Genomic DNA, 18,093 nt, shown 5'->3' with positions numbered 1-18,093 from the left:
GAGTTCGGCGATTACAGCACAGTGGAAAGTTGCGCAGTGTTTCATTGTAGAATCACTTCGTGTGTACAGCTCACGCACGCGAGATGGAGGTGGCAAGAGGCCAGTGCTTTCTGTGACGGGTTTCTCATCATGAAGCTCTGTTCCTGATTTTCTATAGCCGAAATAGACGGGTAGTCGAACATAAGTAAGGGCATAACAGGGTTCATATTCAACGCATCGTGTTGACATGTCCCTGGACACTGGAAGTGACTCTTGGACTATGACAAATATATGGCTCTTGGCATATCGAGATTGTAATTGGTCAATGAGTATAGCAGAGTCCTAGGTCCGCCAGTTAGAGATCGCACGGGATCTCATCGGCGACGCATTCATTCATTTGTAGGCACAAGCCATTCCAGGCTAGTGCATCTGAAAGTGATCAAGGGTGTGTCTTTCAATAAGGCTCATGAAGCTGCTTGCTTAGGCTCTAGCGACGAGTGGTATATACTCGGGAGAAGGCTTTCGTATAGACTTGCCTCTTGTCCAAATACAGAGGTCTATATTAGTGCGTTCCCACAACGAATCGTAGATAGCAGAAATAGTCAAAGTAGGGAATTAAAATTTGTGCACTATCAATCTGTGTATTCATGATCATCACTGTCCCATGTTACCATGTAGTCAATGACCTGCCGAGGCTGATTTTCCCCATGAGATCTTGCGAGATCTAAGAAACGGCATGTCCAATGCAGGAGTATAGAGAGTCATGATCTCCTGTCCTTCTAGCATTGGCATCATCACTATTGCATCTACCTTTGTAGGAGAGCTTGCAATCAAGTAGCTAGATATTAACATAGAGGAGAAATATGTAACAAGTAGAATAATCCATTTTTACAATCTGACACCCTGCGATCAATTAGCATGTACAAGTCTCATAGATAAGTAGTGTACTCTAACAGTGTCGACTTAATCCTAAATTGGAGTTCCATAGATTTTGATCAAGGCTGGTCTGTGTCGTCGAATCTTGCTGGACAAGAATGAGATAGGAGTTGTTTCGCCCACCCTATGTCTCCCATGTTGATGTTTACGCTACCGCTCTCGGACGAGTTGATTATTGCCCGCTTCGTGTGAGCTTGAGAGCCTCGATATAGTACCAAACATCAAACTAGCCAACTCACAACCTTTACCGTCAAGCGATCTCTTACACATTGCATAGACGAATGTCGCCAAGTCCTCACTCTTCCTCCCACACCTGTGTGTATCGCATACGCAACCTGTCGTAATGAGCAATACTATATAGTGTCGACTTTGGCGCTACTAATTATCACTACAGCAGCGGCACGAATCCGAGAGAGAGATAATAGACACGACAACACACAAAAGAAACAGTACAGGTAATATATCGCCGGCAGCAACGAATTGAAAGAGATGACAGCTGACGTGAGTGCCAGATGGCGAACCTGATTGTTCTTTGCACGTCCCGTCTTTCCATTTACCTCCAGGCTTCCGTGTCGTGGAGATACTTTCTACAGTGATACCACAATGTACGTCACACTTCTATCTGCGATAACAGCGCATCGCAAACGCCAGGCGACGATAGGAAAGTCGCTACAACATAACGACTAGGTAGGCCAGCAAAATACCATACAACAGACTACAGTGCGGCAGAACGTGGGCATACCAGACTCATAACACCACGAGCAGACAAGAGACAGAGCAGCTACACAGTATATCAAAGCACTCAGTTCCGATAGCTCTACGGCTTTGCTAACATCTTATGTAGAACCTCGTATACAGCTTGAGATAACGGACACAGGTGCATAAGAAGAAACGGAAAGCAAGGCTCCAAAGGGGCGACAGTAAGAGATTGTACGATTATTAGAGATAAAACGATTGACACTTCGCAAGAGTTCATCGTTAGTCGCGATAATATCTGCTACAAGCGAACGACGAGACACATAACTTATAAGCGATACCTCATCACAGGGTTACATTGACGAGGCGAGCAAAATATGAAGGTGGCTACTATGCTAGAAAGAGAACATCTCTGGCACCCACAGCAAAAGATTAGAGTGCGGAGTAGTCATATACTTGCCAGTCCTGCCATGCGAGAAATACGCATAGGAGCGATACAATGTCTAGGCACATTCGGCGGAGCAAGGCACCATGGAGAGTCTAGCATATCTGGCGTCTCTGGGCTTGACCTGGACAGTTACCAGAAGGATCTAAAAGTAATAGCTAGTAGTGCTAGAAAGAGACATAGAGAGGCTGACGGAGTACAACTGTTAGGTATGTCTGGAAATGCTTGCCCTCAAATGGCGCAGTGTCGTTGCAGAGCAGTCTGCGTTCAGAGAACTTGACTGCTGACCATTGATACTGGAAGTTGCCGTCGTATCAGCACAGACACAAGAAAGAGAGGGATGAAAAGAGGAGTTGGGAGAGCCAAGACAGAGAGGGAAGACAAGACAGAGAGGGAAGACAAGACAGAGAGGGAAGACAAGACAGAGAGGGAAGACAAGACAGAGAGGGAAGACAAGACAGAGAAGGAAGACAAGATGAGGCAGCAGAGGTACTGGAGGTTCATCGGCAGAGAGAAGTATGAAGCGGTGCCACTTCAGTATCTACACATGCTTGAAGCGCGACACTCCTTGAGCTTGCGGCCGGTGCAAACTGGAATCTCATAAGAGCTCGAAGTTGCCTGGCGCTGTAGCATGGCTAGGAAGCGATGAAGAAAACACGATGAAGCTTCTGGAAACCCAGGCAAGCGGAATTTGGTCATGTACATCTTCGTCTCATAATAGACTATCACCGTCAATTCGAAACCAATGAGTGCTGTAGATACCATGATAATAAAATATCACTGCCACCGCCACAGCCCATCCAACCTCATATCTCCATGGCAAGGCCGTAGAAAGTACGGCCACGAGACCAAAGTTACAGGCACGCTTTCGCAGTCACAGTCTACCCATTTGCGCATGGCAAGTTTACACTGACACCCCTCTATGACCACATCATCGCGCAGAGACATACATCGTCATGATAGCAATGACATCTTGCAAGCACTCGAATTCGAATGCCCGGATTCATAGCCATTAAGCTCAACAATGCACAAAGACCATGACAAAAAAAGCTAAACATCATCCTGACAAGACACATATAGATATATTCCCTATCTCCTTCGCTCCCTCCCTCCTTTTTCCCCACAGACCCAAGATTACGTCCATCCGTCCCTTCGCAACAGTCTAGTCCACCACTCGCCTCATCCACACATTAACATAGTAGCCCTCAGTCTCATAGCAGCATCACCAGCCGACCACACTGTAATGAATCTCATCAACACCACCACACCAATCCTAGTCCCGAACCGAACCTCGAGTCCAACAATTTCTACCATGAACAAAAGTACAAGAGACTAGCAAACACCGCGTTTCGACTGTCAGCAATGATGCTGTCTGACTACCATCTAGCGACTGGTAGTAGTCGACATTGGGTGTCAAAGTACGCACGGGATGACGATGGACGGTGAGTTTTAGTTTGAGGTTGTGCTAATTTGTGTTTTGGTGCGGTCGTTTGTTCGTTTGTTGGTTTATGTCGATCGGTATTGTCGCTAGCATTGTCATGAACATCATCATCATCCTCACAATACGCACATATATACGCGTCCACCAGGTTCCTAGACCCGGCAACAACCTACAGCACTAAAGCACGCCAGTGCGCTCACACCCACAGCCATATCCCATGCCCAGAATCCCAACATCACCTACCCGCAACGGACACAAAAAGACTTAAACGTCAGTCTCAGACTGCACGTTCACATTCGCCAGTATCCACACACCTCCACAATACACCTCCACACTCACTCGCAACAGAACGAGGCATGAACCGTAAAGTCAAGCCAAATCAAGACCACCACAAACCATACTCTCGAACAACTTGAATAGCATGAGAAGAGTCAACTCAGACCGGGAAAAAAAACCACCCAAAATACCATAATTCCCATTCCACAAACCCCTCCCCCTATCCATCCCGAATCACAAATCTATATTTAGAAAACACCAGCAGAGTTTATACTTAAGCTTATGTTCCATGACTAGCCCGTCCCCGGTCCCGGTCCCCGGTCTTCTAATAACTAGTGCCGAAGTTTGGAATGTTCCATGCCCGGTGCATGGACACATGGGATGTGGGATGTGGGGTGGGGATGCGTGTTATTAGATGGGATGGGATAGGATAGGGTAGGATAGGGGGTTTAAATTGCGCTGTATGCATGCACGCGAGTCGTGGGTTGGATGGAGGGTTTAGGTAGGGAGTGCACGGGGCGGAATGCCAAGAATGTGAATCTGTGGTATTATGGGTCTTGAAATTGGGTTTGAAAGGTTGTGGGTTGTAATTACTGATGAGAGGAAAGAAAATTTGGTTTGTGTCTATTCGTGTGTGTATGTGTATACTGCAGTGCGCAATGCTAATTACATATTTTTCAATCAAATTTTCACACCCCCCAATGCCAAGACAAAGTAAAGTCAAAGTCACAGTACAGTCTACGACGAAGCCGCCCCAGCAGCCTGTTCCTCACGCTTCTTCTGCAACCGGCCCTTGCTATACCGATCGCCCAGCGCCACAACCCAGAACATGAACACGACCGTCGGCAGCACCCACGGACTGCCATTGAACTGGCGCAGGAACTCCTTCCACAGATTGCCCAGCATCAGCAGCATGGCCACGGTCATCACGACGCCGCTCCGCACGACCACACTGACCGTGCGCATCCTCGCGAGCCGGTGGCCCTCCTTGGCAAGCAGCGCCGACGCGGTTAGACAGGCGAGCAGAAGCAGGATGGCGCCCCAGTAGTAGTTGTAGACGACCTTGCGCGCGGACATGCTCTGTGCCAGACCGGACGCCTCGGCCTCGGGGATGTATTCGATGTTGAGCGACTGCACGACGCCGCCGGTGGCGCGCGAGATGTAGTCTACGAAGGCGCGTGGCACGCCGCCGAGCCCGGGCGCGACGTTGTCCGGGTTGGTTATGTTTGCGGCGCTGCATACGCCGGTGGAGTTGCCGAGGAGGGCGATCTGGTCGTAGATGAAGGGCAGGCTCTCGCGGCCGGGGCAGGAGGAGTCGAGCTTGAGGCTTTTGATTGTCTTGCTGAGACGTTCGGAGAGGGCGGTGCCGTCGAGGTGTTCGGTGTTGCAGGCGTTGGTTACGTCGCCGAGGACGAGGTCTTCGTGCTCGACGGCGAAGTAGGCGAGGATGATCTGGCGGGTGCCTTCGGCGACGCCGAGGATGGCGAGGTGCATGGGGAAGTGGAGGGCGGCCCAGAGCTGTTGTTTGATGGTGCCGAAGCGGTAGCGTGGGAGGTTGTCGTAGTAGAGTTGCCACATGAAGAGCTGTTGAGCGTGGTCAGCAGTGAGGATGGTAGAAATGACGCGAGATACTTACGAGGATCAAGACGTTGCAGAATATCAGCGCGTAGTAGAGATAGTCGGGACCTGTCCTGCCCATGGTGTTGATGATTGTTTTTGTCAGACCGATCACACCCTCGCCGATGATGATGATGCCGAGCAAGCCGAGTCGCTCGTTGAGATGTGTTGCACGGAAGGACAGTTTGCGCCATCGCATGCTGATTCCCAGAGTGGCCATCAACTCTATCGTCAGGGTCAGGTAGATGGCGGAGTAGAAACCGGCAATGTCGCCTTTCCTGTCATGGAAAGTCCCGGCGAGCGCACCGTAGACTCCGCCCGTGAGGAAGAATAGACCTGACTGAATCGCAAGCGGCAGAACAACGTCCTTTGGGTGATGGCCGGGTCTGGTGCTGTATATGGTGGTGACTAGATATTGTATGCCCAGCCAGGCGCGATTTATCAACATGGCGAAACACAGCGTTTGATGCACCCAATCTGGAATTTTCGGATCTACGAACGATGGCTCGGCCTTGTATCCGACCAACATAATGGAGATGAAGTAGAGACAATGCACGACTTTGCAGCCTCGCTCCCAGACCGAGTCGGCGGCGAATCTGACGTCGAACGTGGTGATTTGGAACCATGAGACCCAGAGGATGGCGAAGAAGGCAATATACGAGCCAAAGTTGTCCCAGTTCGTGATGGCATGGTAGTCGGTGAAAGTGGCGAGATTGGCGACGAAGAAGAGATCGAAGAAGAGCTCGATGGTGGAGGCTTCGTGTCGCGGCGAGAATGCTTCAGTCTCGCCATTCCATCTCAACATGGGCGAAGAGATCCATGGCGCGACGGGCTCCTCCGTGACCGGTACGCTACAAAAGGCCGTCAGAGGCGTGTATATGAGGGCGAGCGGACACCTAGATGGTGGAGAGTTGTCACTTACTCTGCGGCCTCAGTCTCGGACTTGTCCATCCTGGAGTACGAAGCCTTCGGAGTGAGTGTTTTGAGTGAAATCATACCTGAACCCCCTCTCGGATATTTTGTCTTTGGGCAGGGCCGCTACTTGATATAACTATGATATATGGGGCGGCCCGTCTGCTGATCACTGCCGCATATCACTGGAGCCAACACATCTTTCCTTATCGGGCCGTTAGAAAGCATCGTACCACCCTGTAATTTCCTCGAGCAAACTGGTATTTTACACTCTTACTACTTTATGAATGCACAAGTACGACGACATGTAGAGCCCAGAGATGCTGCTGGCTCGTAGGAGAGCATTACGTCTTGGCTATCTTGCCAAGTTCTCCATGCTCTTCATGTCAAGCAAGGGATTTACGACAGCTACGAGTCAGATATGCCCTAAGGCATCAAGCAAACCATTGGAGCAACACGTTGTTCTATCTTTGCATCTGGGTATGTATACATTTGCACAAGCAGTGTGTTTATAGAGACTATTTGTCGACTTAGCAATAAAGAATTCTGCGTGACAACTTGAGTGGACGCGTGAGCTTTATATTAATATTATTATCATTATTCTTCTCATGAGGATTATCGAATTCCTACATCGGGTTCGTATTCGGATTGTTCCGCCGCAGGGCTGCATGCTTTTCCGGGGGTAACGTAACGCGCATCTAGGCAAAACAAGGCTGAGTAAGCGCTTGCGTTCGGGAAATAAATACAAAAAGCCACTGCAGAAAAGCCACTGCTTTTCGAATTTGAAGTCTTTAAGATCGCCCGCTACGACGCATCAGTACTTAGTCGACAAGCTTTCTGAGAATGCGACTGGCGGTGTTGGCATTGCGACTGTGTCGTCATGGCGGTCTACAGCTGCGCCCCTATGCGTGGAATCAAGTGCCAAACCTTCTCTGTCTTGGCTAGCCTCAGCTCGATTGGGGAGAGGTTACGAAGCATACACAGCCTGTCGTGTCGCATAAGGGCGACGCGACACAGCCTCGGAGGGCATCAGATCAGCTCCTGCATAGAGCTATCATGATCAGTCGCAGCTCAGTCGCAGCTCAGTCGTAACTCTGTTTGGAAATTCAGTAACTAGATATATATAGCCACTCCATTAGTCTGACGAGTCCACGTACAAATGAGATGAATTTGACGCATCGTCATGGCGTGAGCGATGCACTGACGCTCTGCGTGAGGTCGAGACCGCGCAACACGGGGCCTGATGCAGCGACTCACAACCTTACTCTCCATTATATTGTATATTGCTGAGCATTGCTCCATGGTAGCGTTAGCGCATCTCTTTCGGTCTCTTCCGTAAATTTTCGATGACTAGTTCAAGGTTTCTCTGCTGCATGCGCGCCCTGGCGATATAATTGTTGGTGATGTTGATACTTAAGGCATTTCTCTTTACACAATGCGCCAGAATCTCAGGACCATCGCCACTGACTTAAATTCCAGTCGACAATGTGATGTGGTCACAGCTGAGATGGAAATGCTGTAAGAAGAGAATGATAACGAGTAATTAAGAAGAGTGATGGACTCTCTCATGACGGACACGTGCCACAACCATTCGCTGGTATGCCTCAGGCATCAGCATCGCCGTATCGAGCCTCCTCTTTCGGCGCGAGTCTGCTTACTCACTGTCGTCCCCACCGCTTATCAAGTCATCAACATCTACTGAGGTGTGAGACCGCCCGTGGTTTGTTGGCTGGAAACATCTTGGATACACTATGAGTCTATACAAGACTGCCCCAGCCCTGCGTAGACTTTTTCCTTCCTCTGCATCTGCTCTGAGGTCCACCGTCTCATCAACGCGATCATTCTCGTCAACCATGACTACACAGGAGAAAGAGAGCTTCGATGCCGCCGCGTTTGGCGAGGCACACATCACCAAAGGCATTGGCCGTCTCACCAAGCACGTCTTTGAGGAAGGGAAAGGAAGCTACATCACCACCGACAAAGGCGTCAAGCTTCTCGATCTAACCTCCGGCATTGGCGTCGTCAATCTAGGCCATTGTCACCCCAAGGTCAGCGAGGCCGCCGCGAAACAATGCATGAAGATCACCCATGCTCAAGTCAACATTGGCTTCAACAAGACCCAAGTCGAGCTCATCCAAGATATGCTCCCGATCATGCCGCACAAGTCGCTCGACACATTCTTCTTTTGGAACTCTGGCGCTGAAGCCGTCGAAGCCGCAGTCAAACTCGCACGTGCAGCTACAAAGAAGCCAAACATCATCGTCATGCAGGGCTCGTACCATGGCCGTACGAACGCCACAGCTTCATTAACACGCAGCAAGACCATATACGGCGAAGGCCATGGTCCGCTTATGAGTGGAGTCTTCGCAACCGCATTCCCGTATTATAGCCAATGGTGCGCAACGCCGGAGAACAGCACCGAGGAACTCGTCACTGAGGCTCTACATCAACTCAAACTGACCCTACAGCAACAAACAGCCCCGTCTGACACGGCAGCGATTCTCCTGGAGCCCGTCCTTGGCGAAGGCGGCTATGTGCCAGCACCGCCAGAGTTCCTCCACGGTCTACGCCGTATCTGTGACGAGAACAACATCCTACTCATCTGTGACGAGGTTCAATCCGGCTACGGCCGCACTGGCACCATGTTCTTCGTCGAAGAATCTGGTGTGCGTCCTGACGTGTTGATATTCGCAAAGGGCGTTGCGAACGGCTTCCCACTGTCTGGCATCGTGGCGAGTAAGGAACTAATGGATAAGCAGAAGCCTGGCAGTATGGGTGGGACGTATGCGGGCAATGCAGTGGCGTGTGCGGCAGCAAGGGCAGTGCTGCAGGTCTTCAAGGAGGAGAAGGTGCTCGACAATGTCGCAGCGCGGTCGAAGCAGCTTTTTGGTTTCCTGAACGAGCTCAAGGCGAGCGGTACCAAGGCTGGCAATCTCATCGAAGACGTTCGTGGGCGAGGGTTGATGGTCGGCTTGCAATTTGCACGCACGCCATCCAAAGCTGGATCGCAAAACGCTGCTGCAATGTTCGCGAAGCAGCAGCCCCAGATCGCACCAAAGGTGGTCCAGGAATGCTTGAAGCGGAATATGCTGCTGCTGAGTACAAGTGTGTTTGACGTACTACGTTTTATACCAGCGTTGAAGATATCGGAGGAGGAATTGAGCACGGCATGTTCAATTTTCAAGGAGAGTTTGGAAGCGGTTGCAGAAGAGATTAGCAAAGAATGATGACCATGGAGAGTAATCGTGAATACATGTCGCTGCTTGAAATGGTTGACGAGCATATGGGAAGCACATCACTTCCTACCTCTCTATGTATCCCAGATGTAGTCTTCAGCAACGCCATAGTAATCATGGCATCTTGTGCTGGTAGCTACACGTTCCACTGCAGTCAATTCCTAGCGTTAGGATGTCTCCTGAATGTGGAAAACGAAACCTCTGTTGTGTCCTTGGATCAGTCGTAAATAGAACTAAGCCTGATTGGAGCTAGACTCCTTTCTTCGCTCCGGACAGCTGTAACAAGCGCCGATATCGCCTGAACCGTCCCCGCCAACCCCGCCGGCATGCGGAAAGTCTTGGAGGCTTCGTGCTTTCGCGATAGTCGATATATTGACAGCCAACAAAAACGTTGACCTCCGCTCTGTATCATTTACCATGGGCGCTTTCAAGATTGTCGTCTTTGCAGGTACGCAGCTACATTTGTCCAACTGTTCAATTGACCAGAGTTAATATTTGCAGGCGACTATTGCGGACCTGAAGTAAGTTGCAGAGCTCAACCATTGGCAACTCGCGCTCACACCATGTAGGTCACAGCAGAAGCACTCAAGGTCAGTAAACCATCCAGAAACGCGGATAAGTGGGTTTTAACAGGGAGTTACTAGGTGCTCAAGACGATCGAAAAGTCAAGGCCTGACATCTCCTTTGAGATCGATAACCAGCTACTTGGAGGCGTAAGATAGCTTGCGCATCACAGCACCAGTTCGTCACTCACGGTCAGACAGTGTTCAATTGACGCGACGGGATCGCCTCTCACGGACGACGCGCTCACGGCCGCGAGCAATGCCAATGCGATTTTTCTCGGCGCTGTCGGAGGACCGGTAACAACTACCTGCACGCAGTGAGACTGTCATGCTAAAGCCATATAGAAATGGGGCACTGGTCAAGTCCGCCCAGAGCAAGGTATCCTGAAGCTTCGGAAAGAGCTCCAGCTTTTCGGCAACCTGCGACCCTGCTTCTTCGCATCCGAGAGCCTCGTCGAGAACTCCCCCTTGAAAGAGTCGGTATGCAAAGGTGTAAACTTCAACATCATCCGCGAGTTGACAGGCGGCATATACTTTGGAAAGAGGCAAGAGGTAGACGACAAGGGCTTCGCCTTCGACACTGAGGAATACACGCGCGACGAGATTGCTCGTGTGACACGACTGGCGGCGTACCTCGCTCTGCAAGAAAAACCTCCCTTGCCTGTGTTCAGCCTCGACAAGGCCAACGTCATGGCAACGAGTCGGCTCTGGCGTGCGACGGTGACGGACATAATGAAGAACGAGTTCCCGCAGCTGTCCATCACACACCACCTCATTGACTCTGCAGCTATGCTCATGGTCAGGAACCCGCGCGCACTGAACGGAATCGTCGTGACAAGTAATCTGTTTGGTGATATCATCAGTGACGAAGCTAGCGTCATTCCGGGTAGTCTTGGGCTGCTTCCAAGTGCCAGTCTTATGTCTATCCCTGACGGAAAGACAAGAGTCAATGGTGTTTACGAGCCAATTCATGGTGAGCCAGGATTATTCCTTGCAGTCGTGTAGTCACTGACCCATAACAGGCTCGGCACCCGACATTGCCGGACAAGGAATAGTGAATCCCGTCGCTGCAATCCTGTCAATAGGCATGATGCTGAAGTACTCGCTATGCCTACCCGACATCGCCAAGGCCGTGGACGAGGCAGTCCGAAGGGCTATTGAGAATGGAGTGAAGACTGCGGACATTGGAGGAAAGAACACAACCTCTGAGGTTGGTGACGCAGTCGTGAAGGAGCTCGCCGAGATATTGAGCAAGAATTAAGCCAATCCTACGTAAGAGGGTCAGCCCAGAAGTGAAATAAACAGTTTGCTCCTGTACAACAGTCACAACGGCCACCCCTGTATCGGACGGAGCCCTCTCCGTGATGCATCCCTGTAATCAGCTCTCTTTGTGACACGCAGAGAACAATAATATACTAAGATGTTAATAACAATTTAACATCTCCTGTCGCACCTGTCTGCCACATGGTAAGCGGACGGGTACCTGAGCTGAGCCCCATCCATCCGATAGACGCCCCACACCTGCCAGAGTTTAGCCTACTAAGGGGCGCTGTGACAGCCTCAGGCCGCCATAAAGCCAAAAATAGATCCGGTCCACTGTCTCTAGATTGCAAACATCCCTATGTAAACAATGAGCTCGTATGTAGCCTCCATCCCCAGTTCACTCGCGAATTCACCGCTGGAGAGATATACTTTGCGAACGGCACCCATCGAGCCGACGATGCCGGAGGTGCGAGCCTATTGTTTCACTCGTAGCGCGTGACGGGACGGTGCTTTCAATTCCATTCGTTAGCCGCGACTGTGATCGCCGTGGCTGACAGGCAGCACTTATTGGCCATCTATCTCCAGCTATTCATCAGCATTTAGCATTTAGGTACCAGTCTATTGTCCTTGGTCAACTGCAGCTGCCTGGGAGCATCGTGGACTTTGCTGGGGTTTTCTTTCCTCTCCAAGGTTCGTTGAATTCACACCTGCTTTGATCTTTGATCAATCGAGACGTATATCGTACATCATCATGGCTTTGGATCATGGGACTATCAGCACATTGGCAGTAGCCATACTTATCTCAGTACCGTTGCTCTTCGTATACTGGCTATCGACGCGGCCGCAGCAGGAGATGAAGCCCTTTCCGTTCCTCAACCTCCCCGCTGAGCTGCGAGATATGGTGTACGATGAGTTGCTGCCAGAGGAAGGAATATCCTACCCAACAAAGACACCGCAACGATCTCAGACACGACTAGATCGATTCAACAGCCTGTTCAACCGACGCTCAAGTCTCTCGAAGCATGCCGGCGTCATGATGGCGAACCACCAGCTCCACCGCGAGTTCCACGATGTCATGAGCGCAAAGTCCAAGTTCACACTCTACGTCGACGAGCACAACTACAAGGACGCCTCTCTCTGGACCATCAGCGCGCAGATGCTCAAGAGCATCCGCAGATGCGAGCTGCGCTTCGCCACCACGCCGGCCATGATGGGCACCCACGATCCGCGCTTCATGCCCTTGGAATGGGCGCTGTGCGACCGCGTGTGCGAGAAGCTGCGAAAATGTGAGCGGCTGGAGTCTGTCACGCTGCATATCCGGCCCATTAGCAATCCTCTCTGGAATCCGCTCTGGGTATGTCGTTCATAAACAAACTTGAGACAGCTACTTTTTGGACCTGTCTCCTTCCCTCCCCGTAATGGCCGAACTGACATCTGACTATAGGTATGGTACCACGCGAGCCAGGCGTTCAAGACTGCAGAAGGCGTCAAGTTTGACAGCATCCGCTTCAGCCTCGACTCGTGGACGCCCGGCGAGAACCAGCTGGGTAGATGGCTTGAGAATCGCCTGCGGAGGTCGAGTGTGGATGGGCTGTGGAAGTGGGAGTGTGTCAGGGGGCATTTCATCGCGGATGATTCGGACACCCGGCAGCCGATCCGTGACTTTTGTGGGATCATATATGAGGATTGCCATGTCTGTCATCCGCCGACGGAGACGGCTGATGCGGTCTAGGGAGGGGGATGGATGGTTTGGCGTAGGGATAAGGGATGTAAGTGCGGGATAGGATAAGAGTGACGCGCAGCGCTGTTTAACGCAACAGTTCAGTATAGCTTGTTATCATCGATTGTCCATACGTTTATGGCTGCAGTGCATGGATACCTGGGTATGTCTGCTGGCCAGTAGTTACATAAGTCTTTTTCCTCGGGAATTAAGTACCTACATGCTTCTGCTTGTGTAGGCTCCTTCTCGGGACATAATATGCCGCCTGGAGTGTGGATACCGTACATGTTGTGAACTCGGAAACTGACAGACACTGCATACTCTTCTCACACATGAGGGCATAAATATCAGTAATCTGTCTTGATCGACAGTGGGGAAGTGGTCTAGATGTCGGCACTAGGTCCGCGCACCGCCACACAATCAGGGTTCACTGGCCGTGCCACCCATACACAAACAGTGGCTGGGCCCCTCGTCGATTGGCGCTGATCCCTGCAACTCCCATGGGCCTCGTTTGCGGCCGCAAAGAAAACGACTGATATTACAATCCTGTACGAACCTCTCATGCCACAATATGACCAGCTTCCTTCTTCCTAGACTGCCCTCTCACACCATATCCACGCACATCTCATCTCCGCAGCTAGCTCCGTATGGACTGCGATAGCCGGCAACAGGCTGCTGCTGTGCAAGAGCCTGTGGTGGCAGACAACCATGGCATCCGCGCAAAGGTACGTGTCAGCTGGGCTACTCCAATCGCCCGGGGTTTCGAGAATAAAGTGCTGACGGGTGTCTCTGGACGTTCTAGGAGCTGTACAAGTATTTCAGACCGAACACTATTGGTGTCAAGCGCAGCTCCGAGCCAGACTCGGTCCTGACATCCCAGGCACAGCTGCTAGCCTACCGATTGAATTGCGACCGCGCCCTCGTCTCCCTCACAGATCGACAGACGCAGTATTTTGTTGCTGAGGGCGTTGGCGGGTTCGATGGTTCGGAGACGTATGACGAGACGGAATGGGCAGCTGTAAGCATTCTTCACATGGCTTTCAATGCGGCAAGATTGCTGACCAGTTGTGGTAGTGTACCAGTGTTCCCAGAGAAGGGCGATTGTGCGAGCAGACTCTACAACAGCAGCCCAAGAATCCTGGCGATCCAGCGTATTTTGAGATCCTCAACCTCGCCGAGGATCCCCGCTACAACCATCTCCCGTTCATTGCGGGGCCCCCGAGCTTTCGATACTACTGTGGAGTGCCAATCACTACGAAAAAAGGCATCAATATTGGCTCTCTATTCGCCGTCGATGTCGTGCCACGCAAGCCCATTGCTCCCAGGATGCTGCAATTCATGGCCGGCATCGCAAAGAACGTCATGACGCATCTAGAGCTGCTCCGGGACAAGGCGGACAAAAGAAGGGCTCTCAACATGAACATGTGTCTTGCGGCGTTTGTCGATCCAGAGTATGCAAGCAGAAAGCGGAAGAGAGGCATGTCTGCCACGAAGAACTCGATAATCCAGTCCTTGGCCAAGGAGTCGCTGGCATCGCCGACCATGCCGACCTACGACGATTACACCGAGCTCATAGACCCTGTGAGTCCTCGACGCATGTCCGTGGCTCGGATGGCCAGTGACGATGTGCTGGAATCGACGCATGTAAACACCAAGTCGCAGGCTGATCAGAATGTCAATGTCGAGGATACTGAGCATGTCAGCACGTACAAGAGAGCGGCCAGTCTGCTCTACGAGTCCATGTCGCTCGAGGGCGGAGGCGGTGTTGTGTTCATGCTTGATACATCAAGGGGCACGCATGCGAGCTTTTCTAACCAAAAACCTACGCCTGATCCCAGCCAGGCGCCAGACATACCGGATATTCCTACCAGTCCAGATCGCCGTGGAAGCATCAGCAGTATCATCGCCACACCGACGCAGTTCCTTTCAAACAAAGAGAGGGAGTCGTATTTTAGCAATTACAACGAAAAGCCGTGTGAGGTCCTTGGCGGAGCACATTCTCCGGCTACCTTGGCAAGCGCATATCCGTCTTACATACCCTTACCGCCTTCCGCCCTAGGAAAGATGATTCAGAAGTACCCCCGAGGGAAGCTCTTTACTCTTGACGCCGACCTGTACCTCGCTTCGACTCCATCTAGTGATGGGCAAACGCCAGGTACCGCGAATTCGCATGGCCGGCGTGATAGCATGCCCCAGGATCAACAGAGGGAAGACATGGATCAGCTGGCCTTTCACTTTCCAGGAGCAAGGCAGATCACATTCGTGCCGTTGTGGGACTCTATATCCGGACGATGGGCACCGTGCTTCATTTACAACTCGTCACAGTTCCGTACAATCTCCAGGGCCACGGACTTTCTCTACAGTATTGCGTTTTGCAATTGTGTGGCGACGGAGATCTCAAGGCTGGCGACGCTCAGTGCGGATCTGCAGAAGCAGAATTTCATCGGCTCGATATCTCATGAGCTTAGGTCTCCGCTTCATGGGATCCTTGGGTCTATGGAGTTTCTCAACGATACCGATTGCACGGCCTTTCAGCACTCCTTGATTGATACTGCCAACAGCTGTGCTGTGACCCTGCTTGATACCATATCGATGGTCCTGGACTACTCCAAGCTGAACAACTTTGAGCGAAATGCAGCTCGTATTGACAGAGACAGAAAGGGGAGGGGCGAGGGCAAGTCGAATTTCCCGAACCCTTCGCTGAACATATACGGCTTCGTCGATTTGTCCGTGATTACCGAGGAAGTGGTCGAGGGTGTTGCTACCGGAAAGGAGTTCAGGGACATTAGCAAATACGATACTGCCGATCTAGCCTTGCCAGCCCGCAGCAGGTCAATGAGGAGCAATGCTCCAAACAGTCGCTTCGCAATCCAACGGGCTGATGTTGAGATCATTATTGATATCGAGCGTCGCGAAAGCTGGTCTTTCTTGACGCAGCCCGGCGCGTTCCGCAGAATAGTCATGAATTTGTTTGGGAATGCGCTCAAGTACACACAGCGCGGTCATATCATAGTCGCATTGGACATTGTCGCCGATGACAGGGACAAGGGGAAGCCTGCCGAAGAGGCCACCATGGTACGGCTGCGAGTCAAAGATACAGGACAGGGCATCTCGCCACAATTTATGCGCTCGAAGCTGTTCACGCCGTTTAGCCAGGAGAATTCGCTGAACCCCGGGACTGGTCTTGGGCTGTCGCTCGTCAAGGAGATTATAGCGATGCTGAATGGCGACATCTCTATCCAGAGTGAGGTTGGCATTGGGACGGAAGTCACTGTCAAGCTACCGATGGCCAAAACCTCGCCTCCTGGGAGTAGTACAACTGCGTCTACGCCAACCTCTGTCACGAGTGTGCCGGACCGGGGGAAGTTTGACTGCATTGCTGCCTTGCAGACCCTTTGCCAGGATCGACTCGTTGCCCACTTCTGGACGGAGCACCGGGAGGAGGCGGCGCATCACGCGCAGAGCGCCGCGTCACTCAAGCAGTGTCTCACACAGTACTTTACTGAGTGGTACAAGTTTGGCGCGGTAGTCGACTGGACCTCGCAGCTGAATCCGGATGTCATTGTTGTAGACGAGATTGACCTACAGGCGCTTCTGTCTGCACAACGCAATGTAAGCTTGGCCTTTTACAAGACTTGGAATGCTGGCTGACTGACTTTACGCAGCTTTCATCCGCTGATAAGCACGCCCTCATTATTGTCTTATGCACCAACGCCTCCAGACATGCTACTGTGAAGGCGTTCTCTACCGCAGGGACTTTGGAGTTTGTCAGTCTACCTGTAGGTCCGTATAAGCTGGCCACGGCTCTGAAGCTTGGACTCGAGAAAGTGCATGCAATCACGAATGGCCATAGCGCTACATCTTCACACCGTAATTCGATCGCTGTGGAGACGATTGTGGAGGGCGTCGAGCGCGCAACACTTGCGCCGTCCAGCGCCGAACAGGCCGACGTCAACATCATTCAGGCTGGAAACACTCTTGCTCGCGAGGATAGCATGAATGCGCAGATGGCCATGAACACTGTAGAGACATTAAGTGATTCACGGCACCCGCATCATTCAGCAAATGCTGGTGCGGCGAACGGTGGCTTCCCCTTTCCCTCGGATGTTGCGCTCGCGCCCGTAAACAGCTCTACCAGCGGCACTACAACCACACCAGCATCTACTGATGCCGCGACTACACCGCGACCTCCCATCGTGTCGAGCCCTTCAACTCGACCGCCAGTACACAGACAGCTATCCGCAAGAAAGACCGAGCCAACATCCTACGAAAACATCGCCGTCTCACCCATGAGCACCACCGCAGCCCTCACAATCACACCCCCATCCCTCCGCACCCAACCCACCTCCCCCTCGGAAAAAATCATCCCCCGCCTCCTCCTCGTCGACGACAACAAAATCAACCTCCGCCTCCTCCAAACATACATGACCAAACGCGCAATCCCGTCCTCAAAAGTCTTCCTCGCCGACGACGGCAGCGTCGCCATCTCAACCTTTGAACGCCTCTTCTCCGCCGACCCCCCTACACCCCCGCAGATCATCTTTATGGATCTCAGCATGCCCACCGACGGCTTCACGGCTACCCGCCATATCCGCCATATCGAGGCCCAGGCTTGCGCTAGACTTGCGGCGGGGGATCGTCTTACGCAGCAGCAGCAACAGCCTCCGGCGCTGATTATTGCGCTGACGGGCCTGGCGAGTGAGCGTGATCAGAGCGAGGCGTTTCTGTGCGGGTTTGATTTGTATATGACTAAGCCGGTTAGTTTTAGGGAGGTGGGTAGGTTGTTGGATAATTGGACGGCGAATGGTGGGGGTGTGGGTGGTGGTGTTGGTGGTGGTGGTGGTGCGACGGGTGGTGCGACGCAGAGCAAGAAGGTGCAGATTGGTGGTGGTGGTGGTGGTGGTGATGTGTCTGGGTCTGTGTCTGTGCCGCATGGTGCGCTTACTGGGGCGGATGCGCCGGTGTTGAGTCGGGGGGCGCCGTAGGTAGGGGGGAGATGGGAGATGGGA

The 18,093-nt window shown here is 52.0% G+C and overlaps 6 protein-coding genes across 6 annotated transcripts; 5 read left to right on the top strand and 1 right to left on the bottom strand.

The window, feature by feature from the left end:
* Positions 1-1,988: 1,988 nt before the first annotated feature.
* EJ05DRAFT_486888 (uncharacterized protein) lies at positions 1,989-2,660 on the top strand (the record flags this gene model as incomplete). Its single annotated transcript, XM_033745569.1, has 2 exons — positions 1,989-2,265; positions 2,380-2,660. 2 exons carry the CDS (start codon positions 1,989-1,991, stop codon positions 2,658-2,660), a joined length of 558 nt encoding a protein of 185 aa, XP_033599313.1.
* Positions 2,661-4,511: 1,851 nt separating this feature from the next.
* Positions 4,512-6,195, bottom strand: EJ05DRAFT_440491 (uncharacterized protein; the record flags this gene model as incomplete). The annotated part of the gene is made up of 2 exons (XM_033741932.1): positions 4,512-5,357; positions 5,410-6,195. The coding sequence occupies 2 exons, from the start codon at positions 6,193-6,195 to the stop codon at positions 4,512-4,514; spliced, it is 1,632 nt and encodes a 543-aa protein (XP_033599312.1).
* A 1,960-nt stretch (positions 6,196-8,155) lies between these two features.
* Positions 8,156-9,529, top strand: EJ05DRAFT_493409 (uncharacterized protein; the record flags this gene model as incomplete). The annotated part of the gene is made up of 1 exon (XM_033746113.1): positions 8,156-9,529. One exon carries the CDS (start codon positions 8,156-8,158, stop codon positions 9,527-9,529), a length of 1,374 nt encoding a protein of 457 aa, XP_033599311.1.
* A 370-nt stretch (positions 9,530-9,899) lies between these two features.
* On the top strand, positions 9,900-11,389 carry EJ05DRAFT_477093 (3-isopropylmalate dehydrogenase Leu2A). The gene is made up of 7 exons (XM_033744176.1): positions 9,900-9,986; positions 10,040-10,059; positions 10,108-10,128; positions 10,183-10,251; positions 10,303-10,398; positions 10,447-11,074; positions 11,124-11,389. The coding sequence occupies exons 1-7, from the start codon at positions 9,956-9,958 to the stop codon at positions 11,360-11,362; spliced, it is 1,104 nt and encodes a 367-aa protein (XP_033599310.1). The 5' UTR covers positions 9,900-9,955; the 3' UTR covers positions 11,363-11,389.
* Positions 11,390-11,693: 304 nt separating this feature from the next.
* Positions 11,694-13,302, top strand: EJ05DRAFT_511639 (uncharacterized protein). Its single transcript, XM_033748257.1, has 2 exons — positions 11,694-12,718; positions 12,809-13,302. Exons 1-2 carry the CDS (start codon positions 12,116-12,118, stop codon positions 13,094-13,096), a joined length of 891 nt encoding a protein of 296 aa, XP_033599309.1. The 5' UTR covers positions 11,694-12,115; the 3' UTR covers positions 13,097-13,302.
* A 333-nt stretch (positions 13,303-13,635) lies between these two features.
* On the top strand, positions 13,636-18,074 carry EJ05DRAFT_466094 (uncharacterized protein). Its single transcript, XM_033742798.1, has 4 exons — positions 13,636-13,809; positions 13,887-14,102; positions 14,159-16,696; positions 16,750-18,074. Exons 1-4 carry the CDS (start codon positions 13,732-13,734, stop codon positions 18,067-18,069), a joined length of 4,152 nt encoding a protein of 1,383 aa, XP_033599308.1. The 5' UTR covers positions 13,636-13,731; the 3' UTR covers positions 18,070-18,074.
* The last annotated feature ends 19 nt before the right edge of the window (positions 18,075-18,093 follow it).

This window comes from Pseudovirgaria hyperparasitica, assembly GCF_010093815.1.
Source record: "Pseudovirgaria hyperparasitica strain CBS 121739 unplaced genomic scaffold EJ05scaffold_10, whole genome shotgun sequence".
In the NCBI taxonomy this organism is placed as follows: domain Eukaryota; kingdom Fungi; phylum Ascomycota; class Dothideomycetes; order Acrospermales; family Acrospermaceae; genus Pseudovirgaria; species Pseudovirgaria hyperparasitica.
Note: the sequence above shows the minus strand (reverse complement) of the source record. Positions and strands in the feature narration are given on the sequence as shown.